The 16,695-nt window shown below is 53.7% G+C and overlaps 1 protein-coding gene across 3 annotated transcripts in view; it reads left to right on the top strand.

The window, feature by feature from the left end:
• Window positions 1-3,997: 3,997 nt before the first annotated feature.
• The window catches only part of SIRPA (signal regulatory protein alpha), a 42,930-nt gene continuing 30,232 nt past the window's right edge, over window positions 3,998-16,695 (top strand). The window contains exons 1-2 of one of the 3 annotated variants that reach the window (XM_022592825.3): window positions 3,998-4,315; window positions 5,165-5,252. In XM_022592825.3, coding sequence (XP_022448533.1) covers window positions 5,174-5,252 — 79 coding nt within the window. In that variant the 5' untranslated portion in view covers window positions 3,998-4,315; window positions 5,165-5,173. Of the gene's footprint in view, window positions 4,316-4,671; window positions 4,690-5,164; window positions 5,253-16,695 lie in introns of those variants that run through there. The other 2 variants (XM_022592824.3, XM_089896642.1) reach the window with 2 other exon arrangements.

Raw genomic sequence — 16,695 nt, 5'->3', positions numbered from 1 at the left:
TTATTGGGGTATAATTGCTTTACAATGGTGTGTTAGTTTCTGCTTTATAATAAAGTGAATCAGTTATACATATGTTCCCATATCTCTTCCCTCTTGCGTCTCCCTCCCTCCCACCCTCCCTATCCCACCCCTCCAGGCGGTCACAAGGGAGATGACTTTTAAAAGGGTGGTCTGGCAAGGTGACCTGTGAGCAGAGACCCCTCTAAGGCAGCTTAGAGGAATTATGAGTACCTAGGTGTGGTCTGAAAATGTCGCAAAAATATGCCTGTAAAGCATAGTAGATGCTGAACAAATGGGAACTGTCGGTATTATTTGGAGAATTGAGTTCGAATCCTAACCGGCTTGGTCAGTCACTAGCTGTGTGTCCCATGTCCCGAGCAAGTCACTCCATCCCTCTGAACTGCAGTTTCTGTGACCTCTGGAGATGACCCACCTAGGGGTCAGAGAACAGAGCCAGGTACAGTGAGGACAGTCCCTCCTCCGACCCCCACCAGCTTCTCTCCGGCCCCTCAGCAGCTCCTCTCTGGGGCGGTTGGTTCCCCGATGAGGCTGCCCAGGAGTCCTTGCTGGTTTTATTTTTATTGCTCTGGCTCCACAGCTGAGGCCTCTAACTCCAAATGGCTCCTCTTGCCCAGAAAAATAGGTCGTTGGCAGCTCCGGCCTCATGACAGGCTCCACACAAAGGTGGCTGGCGGGCCTGTGAGCTGACGCCAAGCCCAGGGTGACGGGAAGCGAGGAGCAGAGCCCACAGGGCTGGTGCCCGGCAGCACTGGGTCCCTGCAGGTTCCTGCGTGCCCTGGCAGTGACCCTGGTCCAGCTGCTCTCTGTCCTTGGGCTTGTTTCCTCACCTCTGGAGACACAGTGGGGTTGCTAAGGCTTCGAAGACATCAAAGGGCCTGGTACACACGGGGCACCATCACCCCACCTGCGGAGGCAAACTCCAGATATGCTCCCACCACAGTTGCTTTCACATTTGTGCCACCACTGACCCCTCGAGGAGGGGTAGACCTTGTTATTCCTATTTCACAGATGAAAAGACTGAGGCTCATAAAAAAATTTTCCCCAAGTCCAATGAGTCAAATAGGCAGTCTTGACTTCAAGGCCCTGACCCTCCCCTCCACACACTCATTCAAATCTTCTTTCCACCGATGCTGGACAACAGGGGAGGGACGTGGGCTGACCTCTGGCTGCTGAGTGGAGAACAGACAAGGGTGGGAAGAAGGAGCCCAGGTGGGAGATGATGGAGGCTCAGACCCAGGTGGTAGCAGGGAGGGGTGAGGGGTGCTTTGGTTCTGGATGTGGAGGGAAGGTCCAGCCCGGGGATGTGTTGACACATTACTCCAGGGAGTGAGAGAGTTGAGGACCGATGCCTGGATGGAGTCACCTCTGGCTCCAGCTCACATTTTCCAGGTCTTTGCCCAAATATCACCTCTTCTGAGGCCTCCCCTGACGCCCTCCTCTCTCATTAGCCCTGGGCCCCTTCCCTGCTTTATTTACCCTGCAGCCTATCCCCATCCCACAGACTAGCTATTTTAGAGACTGACTTGCTTGCCCCACCAGAACGTCAGTTCCTTGGGGTGGGGTTTTTGTCTGTTTTTCCTAACTGCTGCATCCCCAGTGCCCAGCCCAGTGCCTGGCACACAGCAGACGCTCAATAAACATGGATAAGCGTGTGAATGAATGAGATAGGTGCGAAGGCAGTTTTATTTTAATCTGGGGCAGCCCAAGATGCCTGCTATGAAGGGGGCTGATTCACCTCAATTATCGGCCATAATCTGTGTGACCTCAGGCAAATTGTCCCCCCACCTCAGTATATCCAGCTGCCCATTGGTCTCAATGACCTCCCAGCCCTGACAGTCAGCCACGGGTGACTTTTATGTGGATGCTGGGTCAGGAGAACAAGGCCAGGGCCCTCACCTGGGGCGGAGGTGAGGGTGTTGGGAAGTCCTGCTGGGCGCCCTGGTCTAAGGTGCTACATATAAATAGCAGCTGGTTCCACTATTATCCTTCCCTAATCCGCAGTTTCCTAATCCTGGGCAGGTGTGTGTGTGTGTGCGCGTGTGTGTGTGTGTGTGTGTGTGTGTGTGTGTGCGCGCGCGTGTGCGTGTGCGTGTGTGTGTGTGCAGTGAACAGCAGAGCCTTCTGGAAGCCCAGACCAGAGGCTGCCTCATCTCTGACCTTCAGTAGCGGCCCCGGCCCCCACTTCCACCCAGATGGATTTGGGGGATGGATTTTCCCAGAAGCCCCACTGGTCACCTTCGTGGTCTCAGTCACATGTGGCCTTGAACAGCTAGAGACTCCCTACCCTCACCTCAGATACTAGGAGGATCCCAGAAAAACTCCTCACTGGTGTCCTGATTCCACACTCCCTGCCCTCCAGCCCACTCTCCACTTATAGCCAGAGTGGCCTTTTAAACACATAAGTCAGACCATGCTTAACACCCGCCAACGATTTCTTTCCTGCAGAATAAATGCAGGCGCTTTACCAAGGCCTGCAAGGCCACCCAGCTGGACCACTCTCCCCCATCCTTCACTCGTTCCCCTCCAGCCAAGCTGGCCCCTGGGCCTTTATATGTGCTGGTCCCTCTTCCTGGAACAAATCCCCAAATCCTCACCTTGCTGCCCCTCTTTGTGATTCAACTCCCAGCTTCTCTCAAGGCCTTACCCTTATCTAAATGAGTGCACCCTTCTCACTGTGTAAGCTCGACCTTCTGTTGTTCATTAATTATTTCTGCTTTTCTACCTATCTGTCTCCCCACTAGAATGTAAATTCCTTGTAGACAGGGACATGGCGTGGGTCACTGCTGTACTCCCCCACCCAAAGAAAAGAAAATCCCCTTGCACTTCAAATACTGCCCAGGTCCCTGTGGGTTCCCAAGGACTGCTGTCAAATGCTTGACTTATTTATCAAATGCTATGGGGCACTTGGTACATGCCAGGCACTTTTTAAAGTGTTGTATAAATATTAATTTACCTAAACCTCACACCAGTCTTTTTAGGTTGCTACTCCTGTTGGCCTCATTTTAGATGAGGAAACTGAGCCACAAAAATGACAAGGTATTTTCTCAAGTCTACACAGCTCACAAGAGGTGGCTGGCAGGATTTGAACCTAGGCTGCCTCCTTGTCTTAGCATCATACCAGGACCAGGCACTCGACAGGGAGGCTGGGGTAGGGTCCGGGGAGGCGGGGGAGAAGTGGGGGCTGTCACTGTACAAAGATCTTTAGCCTGGGAATCAGAAATTCAAATCTGGTTTCTACCCAGGCCTTGCTGTGTGGCCTTGGGCAAGTCCCCTCCTTCTCTGAGCCTCAATCCCCACACAGTTTATAGAACTGGCCTTTCTCCCACCTTGCTTCATATCTTCCTAATGGTTTTTTGAAGCCAAACGGCTATTGTTATTTACAATTAGCAGAGGGTCTTGGTCTCCCTTCCCTCCCACAGTCTGGAGCCTTCTTTGGCCAGGTGACCAGAGGATTCCCACCTGCTATCTCTGGCCTGGCTGCTACTGGGTACACAGCTTTCCCTCAAAGAAGGGGAGAAACAGAGAGAGAGATTGAGAAAGGGAGGATGGTTGCTTTTTTCTCACCAGCAGGCTCTGTCCTGTCTCCAGGCCTCTGGCCCCTGCTCTCCTCCCATCCCCTCATCTTCCTCACCACCGGCCATCTTCCTGAAGCCCAGGCCTTCAAGTTCCCCCTGGCCCCGCACCCCTGCCTGGGCCTTCCGCACCCCTGAATCAGCCGTCCTTGACAGAGAGGAACCTCGCTAAAAGAGCCCATTTGCCCAGGGAGGCCCGGACCCTTCCCTTCGGGTTTCCTGGCCACAGCCCCTCTTCTACTCCCTCTCCTCCCCGAGAGCTTTTCCAGGCGGTACTGAAGTCCTTCCTACACACACGCTATTTTTGTACCATCACTCTCTCCTTCCTCCCCCCTTCCCCCTACCTTCACTTACTTCCTGCTTTTCCTTCACCTCGGCCCAGCTCTGAAAGAATCGGGGCCCCTCTGGCCCTCACCCACCCTGAGAGGGGCCTTCGGCTTTGGGGCACAGGAGCAGGGCCACTGGGGAGGGGCGAAAGGCAGGCTCCCCCTTCATTCACTCCCCCGCTCCTTCGCCGCCTCCAGCCTCCCGCGGCCGGAGTCCGGAGGCGAGGGGAGGCCGGCCGCAACTTCCCCAGTCCACCTTAAGAGGACGATGTAACCGGCTCGCGGCGCTGACCTTAGAAAAACAAGTTTGCGCAAAGTGGAGCGAGGGGCCCGGGCTGTGGGCAGCCCCGGCGGCTCTTCCACCGTCTCGCAGCCCTCGCCGGCCCGGCGGCGCAGGTCCGAGCCCGGCTGGCAGAGGGAGGGGGCGAGGGGGTGGCGGTTCGGGGCCCGGGGCTGCCGCGCGGGCTTCTTAACCGGCATATTGTCGGAGCCCGGGCTCGTCCAGTCCTGAGCCGAGAGGGGCGACCCCAGCGGGGGCCGCAGCCTGGGCCCGGGCCGGTGTGCGGGGGTGCCGGGGCCGCGCGCGCCGCCCTCCCTCCCGGGGCGCGCAGCCGGCGGGCGTTCGGCTGAGGTGCCGGCCGGGCTGGAGCCCCGCAGCTTCCCGCGCGGCCGGCGGGAGGAGGGGGAGGGGAAGGAGGGCGGGGGCCGTGGCCGGGACTGTGGGCCAGAGGAGGCGAGCCACGGCGCCGCAAGGAGCCCGGGCGGGGCAGGTGGGCAGCGGCGGGGGCGGCCGGGCCCGCTGCCCCTCGCCCTGCCCTCGCGTCGGTCCTCCCTCTCCCGCGCTGTCTCGATCTGCGCGCCGCCTTGCTCACTCCGAGCTCGCTCGCTCGCTCGCTCTCTCCCCCTCTCTCGCCTCTCTGTGTCTCTGGCTCTCTGCCTGGCTCCCTTGGGTCTGTTTCCCTCTCCTGCCGCTTCTTTCGGGCCGTCCCTGGCTTCGTTTCTCGCGTGCTTGGGGTCTCTCCCCCTCTCCGCCTCTCGATCTCTCCGGGGGGCGGGGGGTTCTCCGAAAATCGCGGCGCTGACGGCGGCTCCTAAGCCGCTCCAGGCGCCCGTACCGGGGAGGTGGCGGGGGGGGGGGGACCCGGCCGCGAGGAGAGGAGAGGGGGGAGCCTTAGTCATTTCCCCGCTCCAGTCCGCGCCCGCCCGAGCGCGCACTCACGGCCGCTCTCCCTCCTCGCTCCGCAGCCGCGGCCCATGGAGCCCTCCCGCCCGGCCCCCGGCCGCCTCAGGCCGCTGCTCTGCCTGCTGCTCGCTGCGTCCAGCGCCTGGTCAGGTAAGCACCACCACCGCCCACCGCTGCCGTCCCCAGATTGCGGGTTCAGGCCTCTCAGACCGCCACTCGGCTAATGTCGAGCAATATGGGGGAGAGGTGCCCGTAACCAGGGTTACAGATGCGGAAACTGAGGCCCAGAGGAGGGACAACGACTTGCCCAAGGTCACACAGCAGAGAGAGACTGGAACATCGACTCTGACTGTGCGGCACTATGCTGGGCACCAGGACAGACCCAGATGAGTTGGTTCACCAGCCCCTGCCCAATCTGTTGGCGGAGGCAGGCTGTCAGAAGCTTTCAGAGCAAGGCGCCCCTGGCTTCTCTAGAAGCTCTTATGTTTTCCACATGTTTGACTTCAGGGTCTAAGAGAAGGGGCAGAGGTCCTTCCAGTACTGACGGGATGGAACAGAAGCAGGCTGTTGCAATTAGGAAAGAGTGAGCTATCCCTCTTGTGCGCAGAGTAAAACAGTGTTAGTATGGGGGAGAGAGAGGAAGGGAGGCCAGGGTAACCCTGGGGTGAGCTGCTGCAATCCACAGATCCTGATGTGGAAACACGGCAGATTGTCCCCGTGGTTGCCAAAGCCTCTCGCTGGATGGTCGTGCTCCCTGCTGCTCTCCGGCCCCTCCTCCTTCCTCCTCCCTTCCCCAGGCTTCCAGGCAACTCCCTGCAGCTCAGGTGCTCTGTGGGGCTGTTACCTGTGGCTCTGAGCGTGTCTTTTTGTTGGCCTACATCAAACACCTGGCTGTATTCAGCAGGCGGGCTCAGAAGTCTACCGTGTGTTCGCCAAGGGGTGAGGTCACCATTCAGGAGCCCTGCTTCTTAAAGGGGTTTTGCAGCACCCTGAGTATCCTGGGAGGGGGTGGGAGGTGGAGAAACTGCGTTAAAGGAGTTGTTGGAGGGAGAATGGGGATCTTGTTTTTTTGGCTCCTTGAAGCTGTGTTGTCAGCAGAGGGGTCTCTGCACCTCCCCTCCCCTGAGGAAGGAGGTAAAGATGAGCTCAGTATGCACCTCCCCCCTCCTGCATTTGCCTAGAGACTGGTAACCATCTGATAGCTGTGAGAAACGGAGAACTAGCAAACAGTGGGTGGAGGGAGTGGTGGGGGTGGACAGCAGCTTCTCTCTGCCCCACAGTTTCCCCTGATCCCCGGAACCCACGCAGGCATCCCCCCACCTCTCCTCTCCCAGTCTTTCAATTACAGTTGGGTCCTCGCTGGACAAGAGGAAGTGCTGATAGATTTCATGGCTCTCTGGTGAGCCGGTGGCATCTCCGATCTACTCCTTCCTGCCTGAGCCGGCCATTTACACCCAGCAAAAGTCCGAGGCCCTGCCCTGCCGTCCTTCCTGGCCTGGAAGTGCACGAGGGTCTCTCTCAAGTGCTTAATTTTCCTGAAGCAGGGAACTGGGTCCAAGTTAATTTCTAAATGTCTATTCCAGACCCTTCTCTAACCAGGACCCCGTGGTTCCATCCCTGGCAAATGAGGGGTGATGCTGATTAATGAGTGGGCAGCTGCCTTTCCCAGGGCTACCTGGGAACACCAACACCCTTCTCGGGAGGAAATTCTCCCCCTTTTGCCTATAAAAACAACCTATAAAATGGTAAAGTTTAGGCCATAAAACTTCTGTTCCAATCCATTCAGCATCAATAGCCTGAAAACGTGGGAGCAGCAGACGGGCAAAGACTAACTTTGAAATAAATAAATCTTAGGAGGTAAGAATAAACTTCTTGGTTGAGAGTGGTGGGGAGGGGGTGCCACCGCCAGAGCTCAAGCATCCCAGCATCCTTCATTCGGTTCTACGGGGTCCTGGTCACCCTCGCCCGCGGCATGGAATTCACCTGGTTTGGCTGAAGGATGGGTCTTCAGACCCTTCTCTCAGGGCTCCAGGCATGGACTTTATGACAAAGCAGAAGAGAGGCAGGACAGAAGGGCAGGTAGGTAGAAGGAGGCAGTTGTCCAGTTTTCTAAGAAAATGGATTTGTTTGAGAAACTCAAATGTCAGGCTTAGGAAGACAGCTTCGGATTGAATGACTACTAGTGTCTCTGGCAGAACTGTCAGCCTGGGAAGTGTCACATGATTGCTACGGCTTCACATGATCACTGTTTGGAGGGGGCTGGTCATGTGAATTATCTTGGTTGGGGGAGACAGGGAAAGAAGTTTCTAAAGATTGCTCTCAGCACAAATGCTACCAAAGGGAAATTCTGAAAAGAGGCTGGTGAAGTCACCAACCTGTGTTCTTGGAGCCAACGTGAGGCCTGTTTCCTCAAACAGCTTCACCGAGGGAGATTGTGAGGCTGGCAGAAGGGCAAGGGGCCGGGGTGGGGACAGCTGGGCAGCCGGATTCTGCAGCACAGCAGCGGTGCCTGACACTGAGCCTGCAGGCTCCTCACTTTGGCCCCACCTAGGTCTGGCGACCTCTGGGACCCCTGCTGAACAGACTTCAGATAAACCCCCATTCACTCCTCGCTCTGACTTGGAGAAGGCCAGGCCAAAATGGGGGTCAGGCTTTGGGGGACAGCTGGCCCTCTGCTGAACCTCTCACCTTTCGGAAGAGGGTAGCATGCTGGTGACTCCTCTGTACTTTCCTAAGTGGTGAAGTTTATCTCACTTCCTCTTTCACAAGGAGAGAAAGGGGGGGCGGAGTGCTTGGCCCCAAAGAACTCAGTCTGTGGAAGGTCCTTTAAGGCCTTGGTGTTCTCTGGGTACTTTCTTGCCATTAATTATTCCTTTACCAACCCCGTGGAGACTTGTGGTGTGATTCATTCCTTTACTTGCTGTCATCCAGCACGTATGAAGTCCTGATGGGAACCGTGTGTTGAGAGAAGGGAGGAGAACCAATGTTCCTTGAATGTTACCTGTATTCCAGGCTGTGTGCTGAGCGCCTCATCTGCGTAATCCCATCAATCAGTGAAGCAAAGCATGAGTTGGCTGTTATCCCCATTTTGCAGATGAGGAAAATAAAGTCCAGAACTTGGGAAGTAACTTGTCCAAGCAGTAAGTGGTAGGGAGCCTGGATTTTGAATCCTGGCCTCATGGCTAGGCAGCCTTTGAGGGAAGAAATTCAATGACTTAATCAGGGTTACTTAGTCCAAGCTGAAGAGAACCAGAGGGACCCCCACCCAGCTCAGACAGAGGTTTGTGGAAGGGTTCCTTCTGGGGCAGAAGTTGTTAACTGAGCCATGGTCATTTCTCTGAAAGCGCCCAGAGGATGCAAGCACTGGCAGCCCCTTGGTCCTCATAAACGACAGCTCTGGGAGCAGTGTGGCTCCCGTCAGAGCCCCCGATCTGGACAGCCGAGCTCTGGAGGCCCCAGAGCTGGAATCTTCCTCCCTGCATCTTCCTGGTGCCCTTTGCGACAGATGGAGAGGGGGTGTGTGAGAGGAAGGCAGTCTAAAACTGTTGTACAGATCCCACACACGCTCGCTTGCTGCTTCCAATGGCTCCGTGCGACAGATTATTTTCTTATTTGTAGTCCTGGACTGATGGAAGGTGCCCCCCGCTCCGCCTCTTTTTAATGTGCTCAGATTTCTGGTCTGTCAACACAATTCTAATCATGTCACTCCCCTGCTCAAAACTGTTGAGTGGGTCCAAGTTTTCTTTTTTTAAAAAAAAAAAAACCTACACCAAGGCCTGGGCTCCCTCCCTGACAGGCCCTATTCCTCAGCTACATGCTTTCCAAAGAGCTGACCTGTTGAGATGCTTCTAAACGACCAGGCTTCCTCCCTGCAGCCAAAGCTTTCCTGGCAGCTCAAGTGCATTGGCATCTAAGAGACCCTGAGAAGGCCTGCAGTTGTAGAAGCCCCAGCCAGGCCTTGTTTACTCCAGGGTTCCCTAGACATATGAACAAGAAGCATTGGGTTTGTTTAATGCCCATTAACACGCGGCCTAACCCAGTTTGGTAAATGCCTTTGTACAAATCCACACCCTCAGCTGAACTTTCTCATCTCTGTGCCTTCACTTATGCTGTTCCTGCCACCAGAGATGCCCTTCCCTGTACGTCCCTATCTTCATATGTCGGAATCCTACTCAGCCTTCCATTTGTGCTGCCTCATGTTCCGTGGGATCTCTTCCTCCTCTGAACATTCACCCCAGGATTTATCTAAAGCTACTTATCACTTTCCCCTTGCTTTATCACATATGAGTGCATGTTTAACTCTGGCTCACATAGTGGTTCTGCATTGTAGCCTCTCCACATACAAACACAGCATACCCTACTTGGACAATTTATTGAGCTCTGTGTTTCGGTTTCCTCACCTGTAAAATGGAGTTGACATCAACAACTGTATTTCAGACACTAAGTCAGCCAACCCACGTATAACACTTGAAGCCATGTCTGGCAGGTAGTAAGCGCTCAGTACCAGTTTACTGCACGTTACGTTCAACCAGTGTTGTGATTGTCATTGTTTCGTTCTGTTGGGTATTCTCATCTATGGGAGTGGGACTGATGTTGGAAAGCACCCAGCACAGCTCCTTGCACACAGTAGGTGCTCACAGAACAACAAAAGCTGTTGAGAGTGAACACGAGATTGGCACTTTTCCCTGTGGCTTTTGTGCGGTTGGGGAGGACAAGTTGCGCAGAGACCGACCAGCTGGTGTGATGGAATAGTTACTGGGACTGAGCGGCCGCCATGGGCACAGCCTGCCTCTAGGTGTCTCTGTCCAGATCCACAGGGCTGGAATTGCCGATTCCTAGATCAGGAAAGCAGGAGGGGGCCTGAGAGAGCCATCAGTCAGCACCTCTTTGTGCAGCTGAGAAAACTGCAGCCCTGAGGGAGGAAGGGACCGGCCAGGCTCACACAGCAGGTCCCTGGCAAGACCTGGGTGGCATGCCAAGCCCCCTGTCATCCAGGCCAAGGCTCTTTAAAACTGATCTGTGCTGGAAGTTTCCATCGTTAAAGCTAGAAATCTGACAGGATCCCAAATTCCCTGGAAAATACCAAAGTAATAATAATGGGAAACATTGTTTCTGGCCACTTACTGGGCTCAGCACTGGGCATGTATGATCCCAGTGGGACTCACAGTTACCCTGGGTGATGTGCATGGTTGTAATCAAATCCATCTGACCAGTGAGGAAACTAGGCTCAGAGAAACAGAGCAACTTGCTCAAGGCCACACAGTAAGTGGCAGAGTCAGGATGACCATAGCACCCATGATGTACACTCACTAGGCATCACCTCGCCCTGACAGGTGGAAACACTGAGGCCCTGGGGTACTGGCGTCCTGCCCTCTTGGCACTCCTCGCATATTTCTGTCAATCAGTGTATCCTTCTGGGAGGCAGAGGCGGCGGGTGTTCCCAAGATGTGTTTCTGTCCCATACTGAAGAAGGAATCATCTGTTTTCACAACTGAAACTGCTTTTCTGTTAACTTGGGCGTTCCTGGGACAGGTCTTTTGATGGAGCCCTCCACAAGGTGGATTTTCCCTGCCAGGTGTCCTGCCAGGCCCTCAGTCCAGAGAGATGCAGAACAGCTGAGGTGGAAGCTGGCCATTATACAGAATTGGTTCTTTGTGTCTGTGAGATTTCCTGGCACGTCCGACTGGGGGCGCAGAGTGTGAGATGGCTGCAGAGTAAGCCAGGAGCTGAGGGAGATCAGGTGCCCAGATCAGGGGGAGATTGGAAGCCAGGAGTGAGGGATGAGCCTTTAGGCTAGGGGCCCGGAGCTGGAGCGTGTGGGTGACGATGCCACGGTGGGTTCTAGTGCCCTCATTCTTCAGAGCCCACATTGTCCTCCAGAAGTGGCGGCCCATGCTGGAAAAAAGTAGTGCATGGTGTGCTAGGGACTAGCTGAGCTGTGAATCTGTGCTGCCTCTTCCTTATCTTTTTATTTTGGAAAATTTCAAACATTTGCGAGATGAGGAATGGTGTGAGGAACCCCAGCTTCAACAGTCATCGGCCATTCATGTTTCACCTGCCCCTCATTTTTCTGGGGGTGGGGGCAGGAGGGAGGATTGTAAAGCAAATGGTAGACATCAGGCATCATTTCATCCATCAATGCTTGGATGTGTGCCATTGTCTAATCCTTACAGTGAGCCAAAAAGCATAGAACCCTTCATCCCTATTTTATGGATAAGGAAACTGAGAGTCCCCAAAGCTGAGTTGGACTCCTCCCAAGGCCACATGACCAGTGAGAGTTAAATAAAGCTGGATCCAAGGCTTGGTTTACTCAACCATTTTTCTGTCCTTATTATGGTCATTTTAATTACAAATATTCATTCAACAAATATTTTTGAGCATCTACGTGCCAGAGGTGGCTCTAGGTGCTAGGGATACAACTGCAAACAGACAAAAATACCTGCTCTCATGGCACTGACACTAGTGAGGAAGGAAAAACAGACCCAAGTAAACATTATGTCAGGTGGAGACGAGTGCCGTGAAGAGAACTAAAGCAGGTCGAGGGAATAGAAGGTTGAGTGGGGAGAGAGGGAGGGCCTCTCTGAGGAGCAGAGGCCTGCATAAAACTGAGGGAGCAACCATGAGAATATCAGGGGAAGAGCAGGCCACACAGAAGGAGAAGCAAGTGCAAAGGCCCTGAGGCTGGGATGGGTTAACTGTGTTCCAGGAATAGCCAGTGAGTCTGGACTTAAGGGAGATAGGCAGTAGGGGAGTTAGGAGAGGTCAGGGCCAGACCAAGTAGGATCTGGTTCACTGAGCACTTGACATTGAACATGTGAGGTCATGTGGTATGATCACTACTCTGTACATCATCTCATTTAATTCTCACCACACAGTTCTGTAAGATGGGAACTATTATTATACCATTGGACATATGAATAAAGAGAGATTCAGAGAGGTGAAGTGACTTGCCTAAGGTCACACAGCTTATAAGTGCAGAGGTAGGATTTGCGCTCAGACCACTAAACACTGTAGCATCCTCATCACTGCTTTCCTGTTTTCACTCTTACCCCCTCCAGTTTCTTTACCCATAGCAGCTGGAGTGAATCAAATCCTCTTTGTCCTTCTCCAAACTTTTCAGTGGTTCCCACTCTGCCCTTAGAATAAAATCAAACTCCTTACAATGATCCATGAGACATGGCATTTTCTGGACCACATCCATCTCTCCAGCCCCAACCAGTACCACACTTGCCTTCCTCCATGGGCTTCAGCCACAGCAGTCTTCTTTCTGGCCTTCATATGCACCAGCTGCTTTCCTACCCCAGGGCTTTTGCACTTGCTGTTCTCTCCTATTGGAACACCTTCCTTGGTCTTTGCATTCTTCAGGTTTCAGTTGCAATCTCACCTCCTCGGAGATGCCTTTTACAACTGCCCCATTCTAAAAGTGGTTCTGCTTGTTATTCTCTATCGTGGCACCAAATTCGTTTGCACTCCTAACCATTTCTATATTTGTTTAATTATTTCAGCCCTGTCTCTCCCACTAGAATATAAGCTACACGAGAGTAGGAACTATGTCTTATTCACTGCTGGGCCTCCTGGGACCTTACACAGGGCCTGGTAACAGTAGGCAAATTAATACATATTGGTTGAATGAAGAAAGACACTCATTTTAAAAAGGGAACTCAGAGCCATGAGGTCACACAGGCAGTAACCCTGGTTGGAAAGCAAACCTGTGCTCTAACCACTACACAGTCCTACCTCTGTAACGGGGGCCATGACCACACTGCAAATCCCTGCCTATCGTGCTGAAATAGGGATCCCTAAAATATCAGGAAGCACAAAATATCAGTGCCAGCTGGGATGGAGGTAGGGACCCAGAAACCCTGGAACTGGTACTTAAACTCTGGCTATATAGAACTGCTTGCCCCAGTGTAGACACCCTGGTGAACGAGCAGGCAAACCATGAAACATGACACAGTTCGTGCTACGCCCTTTTGGCCTTGATTTGGTTTGGAGGGCCTGACTTGGTGCCAGCCTCCCCCAGTGGGTCCTTCATGGCACAAGGCTGTGTGGTGCAGTGGGTGAAGTTGTGGGTGGAGTCAGACTGCTCCGCAGCCCTGTGACCTTGGCCAAGTGGCTGTACCTCTCTGAGCCTCAGTCTTGCCCTCTGTGAAGTGGGGGTGATGACATCCTGTGTTGCTGGGTCCCTGCGGAGGCTGGTGAAGCCTGTCGTGCTCCTGATAATACCCATGCTCAATGCTCATTAACCATCATTACTATTACTGTTATCTCTGTGTGATCACCATTTTATGGTTGGAGCTCTACAGAGCAGGTGGAGGTCCTGCTCCATCACTTACCAGCCAGGACTTGGAACTCAGTACACTGCCCCTCTGGGCCTCAGTTTCCCCTTCTGTGAAGTGGAGGCTCAGCCTAGCTGCTCTCCTGCTGGTCCCTTCCAGCTCAGATGCTCCAGCCAGGATGCCTCTCTCACCCTTCATCTTGATGGTACCCCAGACCCCCTCTCTAGCAGGGGAGGCAGTGGAGAGGTACCCACTTTGGGGCACATTCCTGAGTGAATCCAGCATGTGCTACTTCTTGGCTGTGTGCTCTGGAGCAGGTGTCTTGCCCTGCTCTGAGCCTCAGTTTCCTCATCTGTAAAACGGAAATGCTACCGCTCTTTCCTCCTGCACGGGGACTGTTGAGGGTTAAGGGAATTAAGAGCTGTGGAGGGTGCTGTTGTGAACTGCAGAAAGCACTATAAAAGGCATCAGCGGATAGTATCAGCCTGGGGAAAAATCTTGTCCAGAGACTGTCTGCTGTGGGCAGCATCATTTAATAAAAGTGCGTTCCTTTTAAGGGGGCCTTTATCTCAGCTGGGAAAATGTGTGTACGTCCTTGGTAGCCTGAGAATCCAGAATCCTGAGCCAGAGGGGACCCAGTCACAGGGGGAAGAGATCGCACGTGACTGACCTCAGTGTTTTGAGTCCTGCCTCTGCCCCTTCCCTGCCTCTCAGGGTCTCAGCTTCCTTACCTGTAGGAAGGGGCTGGTGACAACAGCACTTGCTTCACTAGGCCGTCATGACAGTTAAATAAATGAGGGCTCCCTGTTATGTGACCTCATCCACACGTTGTACCCATGAGGCCATGGCCGGGCAGCACCAGGGCCTGACCTAGAGTAACAGCTGGGCCTGGAGGTTGGAAGGGCACCGCCTGGGTTCTCAGCCTCTCCAAGCCTCACTTCCGGTCCTCAGTTTCTCCCTCTGCAAAATGGGGAGGTGGGAAGGAGGTCCTTAGGTTGTCAAGGAAGTGGATGGTGGGTGTTAGTGCCCCTGCATGCTCTCCCAGCCTCACCTGGCCCCCACCAGGCCTGGCGAATATGAAGGGTGCTTACAGCACACACGTATCCGTAGTTCTTTCCCTGCTGCTTTGCAAAGAGGGCTGCGCTGCGAGCATTTCTTCATTGCCTCCAGATCCCGTCTAAACCTAGCAAATGCTCACCAGGGCTCTGACCCTCCCTGCCCCCCGGGCCTCCCACAAACAGCGCATATAGCCTGCCCACAGGTCCAGCTCCAAGTGGTCTTGTGCAGACATTGGGGCAGAGCTAGTTCTGCCTCAGAGAGAATCCTTAGCTTCTCAGGCTTAAGGCTGGGATCCTCTGTCATCCTCTTCATCCTTAAATATCCACTGCATGGTGACACTGCCCTGCACGAGTGCTTCCTCTGTGCCAGGAGCAGCACTGAGCTCTTTACACACATTAGCCTGTTTCATCCTAGAAGAGCCCTAGTGTTATTATTAATATTATCATCATCATCGTTCTCATTCTACAGATGAGAAACCAGAAGTCCAAGGGGGTTAAGACACTTCCTGCGGTCTCATGAGTGGCAGAGTTAGAATCCAAACCAGAACATGCATTCAACAAATGCCAGGCACTGGTATAAACCTGAAGGAAACTGCAGGGAACAAAACTAAATCCCTCTCAAAGGGCTTATAAGTAAATCTAGGGTAAGGAGATAGAGGCTAGTGAAATTGACAAATGCTTGTAATATGTCAGGTGATATGTATTGTAGATACAGGGTGATATGTGTTGTAGAAAAATAAAGCAGAGCAAGGGACATCAAGGGGGGTAGTGTTTTATATACCATGCCAAGGAAGGCCTCTTAGGCCAGAAGGAGGTGAGGCACCCAACATGCAGATATCTATGGGATGAGAGTGCCAGGCAGAGAGAATGGCAAGTGCAAAGGCCCTGAGGTGAGTAGAGAATCTGGCATGGTTGAGAGCAAGACTGCAGGGCCCTGGGGGCCACCGCAAGGATCCTGGGTCTCACTCTGAGTACAGTGAAGGGTGCAGGAGGGTTTTGCACAAAGGAATGATGTTACCTTAGGTTTTAGAGGCTCCTCTGGCTACAGGGGAGGACACATGTTACACAGAGGTGAGGTGGAGCAGGGAAGCCGGTTTGGAAGCTGAGATAAGGATCTAGGTGAGGGACGGTGGTGCAGTAGAGGTGGTAGGGAGAGGTCAGAGTCTGGCCAGATCTTGGAAGGTGAGCCAGCAAGCTCTGCTAATAGCTGGCTGTGGGTCAGGAGAAAGATGGGAGTCAAGGAAACGTACAGATCTCAGGCCAGCTCTTCCAACCACTGAACATGTGGCCTTGGGGAGAGAGATGATGGTACCCCATTGTTTACAGGTGAGAAAGTGGAGGCTTAAAGAAAAGTGACTCTACCAAGTCACTCCACTAGGGCTGAAATATAAAGGTCTTCTGGCTCCAGAGCCCAAGCTATGGACTGTCCTGGCACCTTAGGAGTTTACCTGCTGCATGGAAGGGGCTACCAGGGTCTGCCCTTTCCCTGCAAGGGTATGGACAGTACACAGTTCTCTGAGTTGCCTGGAGTGGGGGTGAAGGAGAAAGTACCCTGGGCCCACTGGGCCCTCCCCCACTTTATTCACAAGGCCATGTGTATCCTCTTTTGTGCTGGTTCCAAGGCAGGTGCTAGTTTCCACCGCAGAACCTGGGGCATCTCCACCCAATGGGTACCAGTAGACTGCTCCCAGTGATGACCTGCTGTTCAGATGGTAACTGAAGCCATCCTTTCAGGTGCTAGGTTAGCCCAGTCCCTAGCCCTTCCCCAGCTTGCTCACAGCCATTGAGCATGTCCCAAAGACTGTGCCCTGGTCCTTGAATTGTGCCAAGCCCTTTTCTCTCCTCCTCACCTTTGTGCAGAGGAAGAAAAGTTCCACCTTCTTGAATGCCTTCCCGTCTCCCCAGCCTCTGTCAGCTTTCAAGATGCAGCTCAGGGACCACCACCTCCAGGAAGTCTTCTCAGATCTCACCCCTCTTCCAATACCCTATCCCCAAGCCTCTTCTTGCTCACTGATCACCCTGCACATGATCATTGCCTGTGTCCGGGACTCTGCCCCACAATGGTGGGGATCCATCTTACTTGGCTCTGTGTCCTGTGGCATCTAGGACAGGGCCTAGCAATAGAGTGAGGTTTGAAAGGGCATGAATGAATCATTCTGACTCCAGAGGAAAATCAGTGCCTAGCTGAATCAGAGCCCCAAGCTCCCCAAATGGGAACTGCAGAGTCTACACAGCCATCACCCATGCAGCCCCCTC

This window comes from Delphinapterus leucas, chromosome 15 (genome assembly GCF_059928025.1).
Source record: "Delphinapterus leucas isolate spDelLeu-1000000601 "Yukka" chromosome 15, BTC_Dleu_Yukka2, whole genome shotgun sequence".
Lineage (NCBI taxonomy): Eukaryota > Metazoa > Chordata > Mammalia > Artiodactyla > Monodontidae > Delphinapterus > Delphinapterus leucas.
The sequence above is the reverse complement of the archived record's forward strand: the minus strand, read 5'-3'. Positions and strand labels throughout refer to the sequence as shown.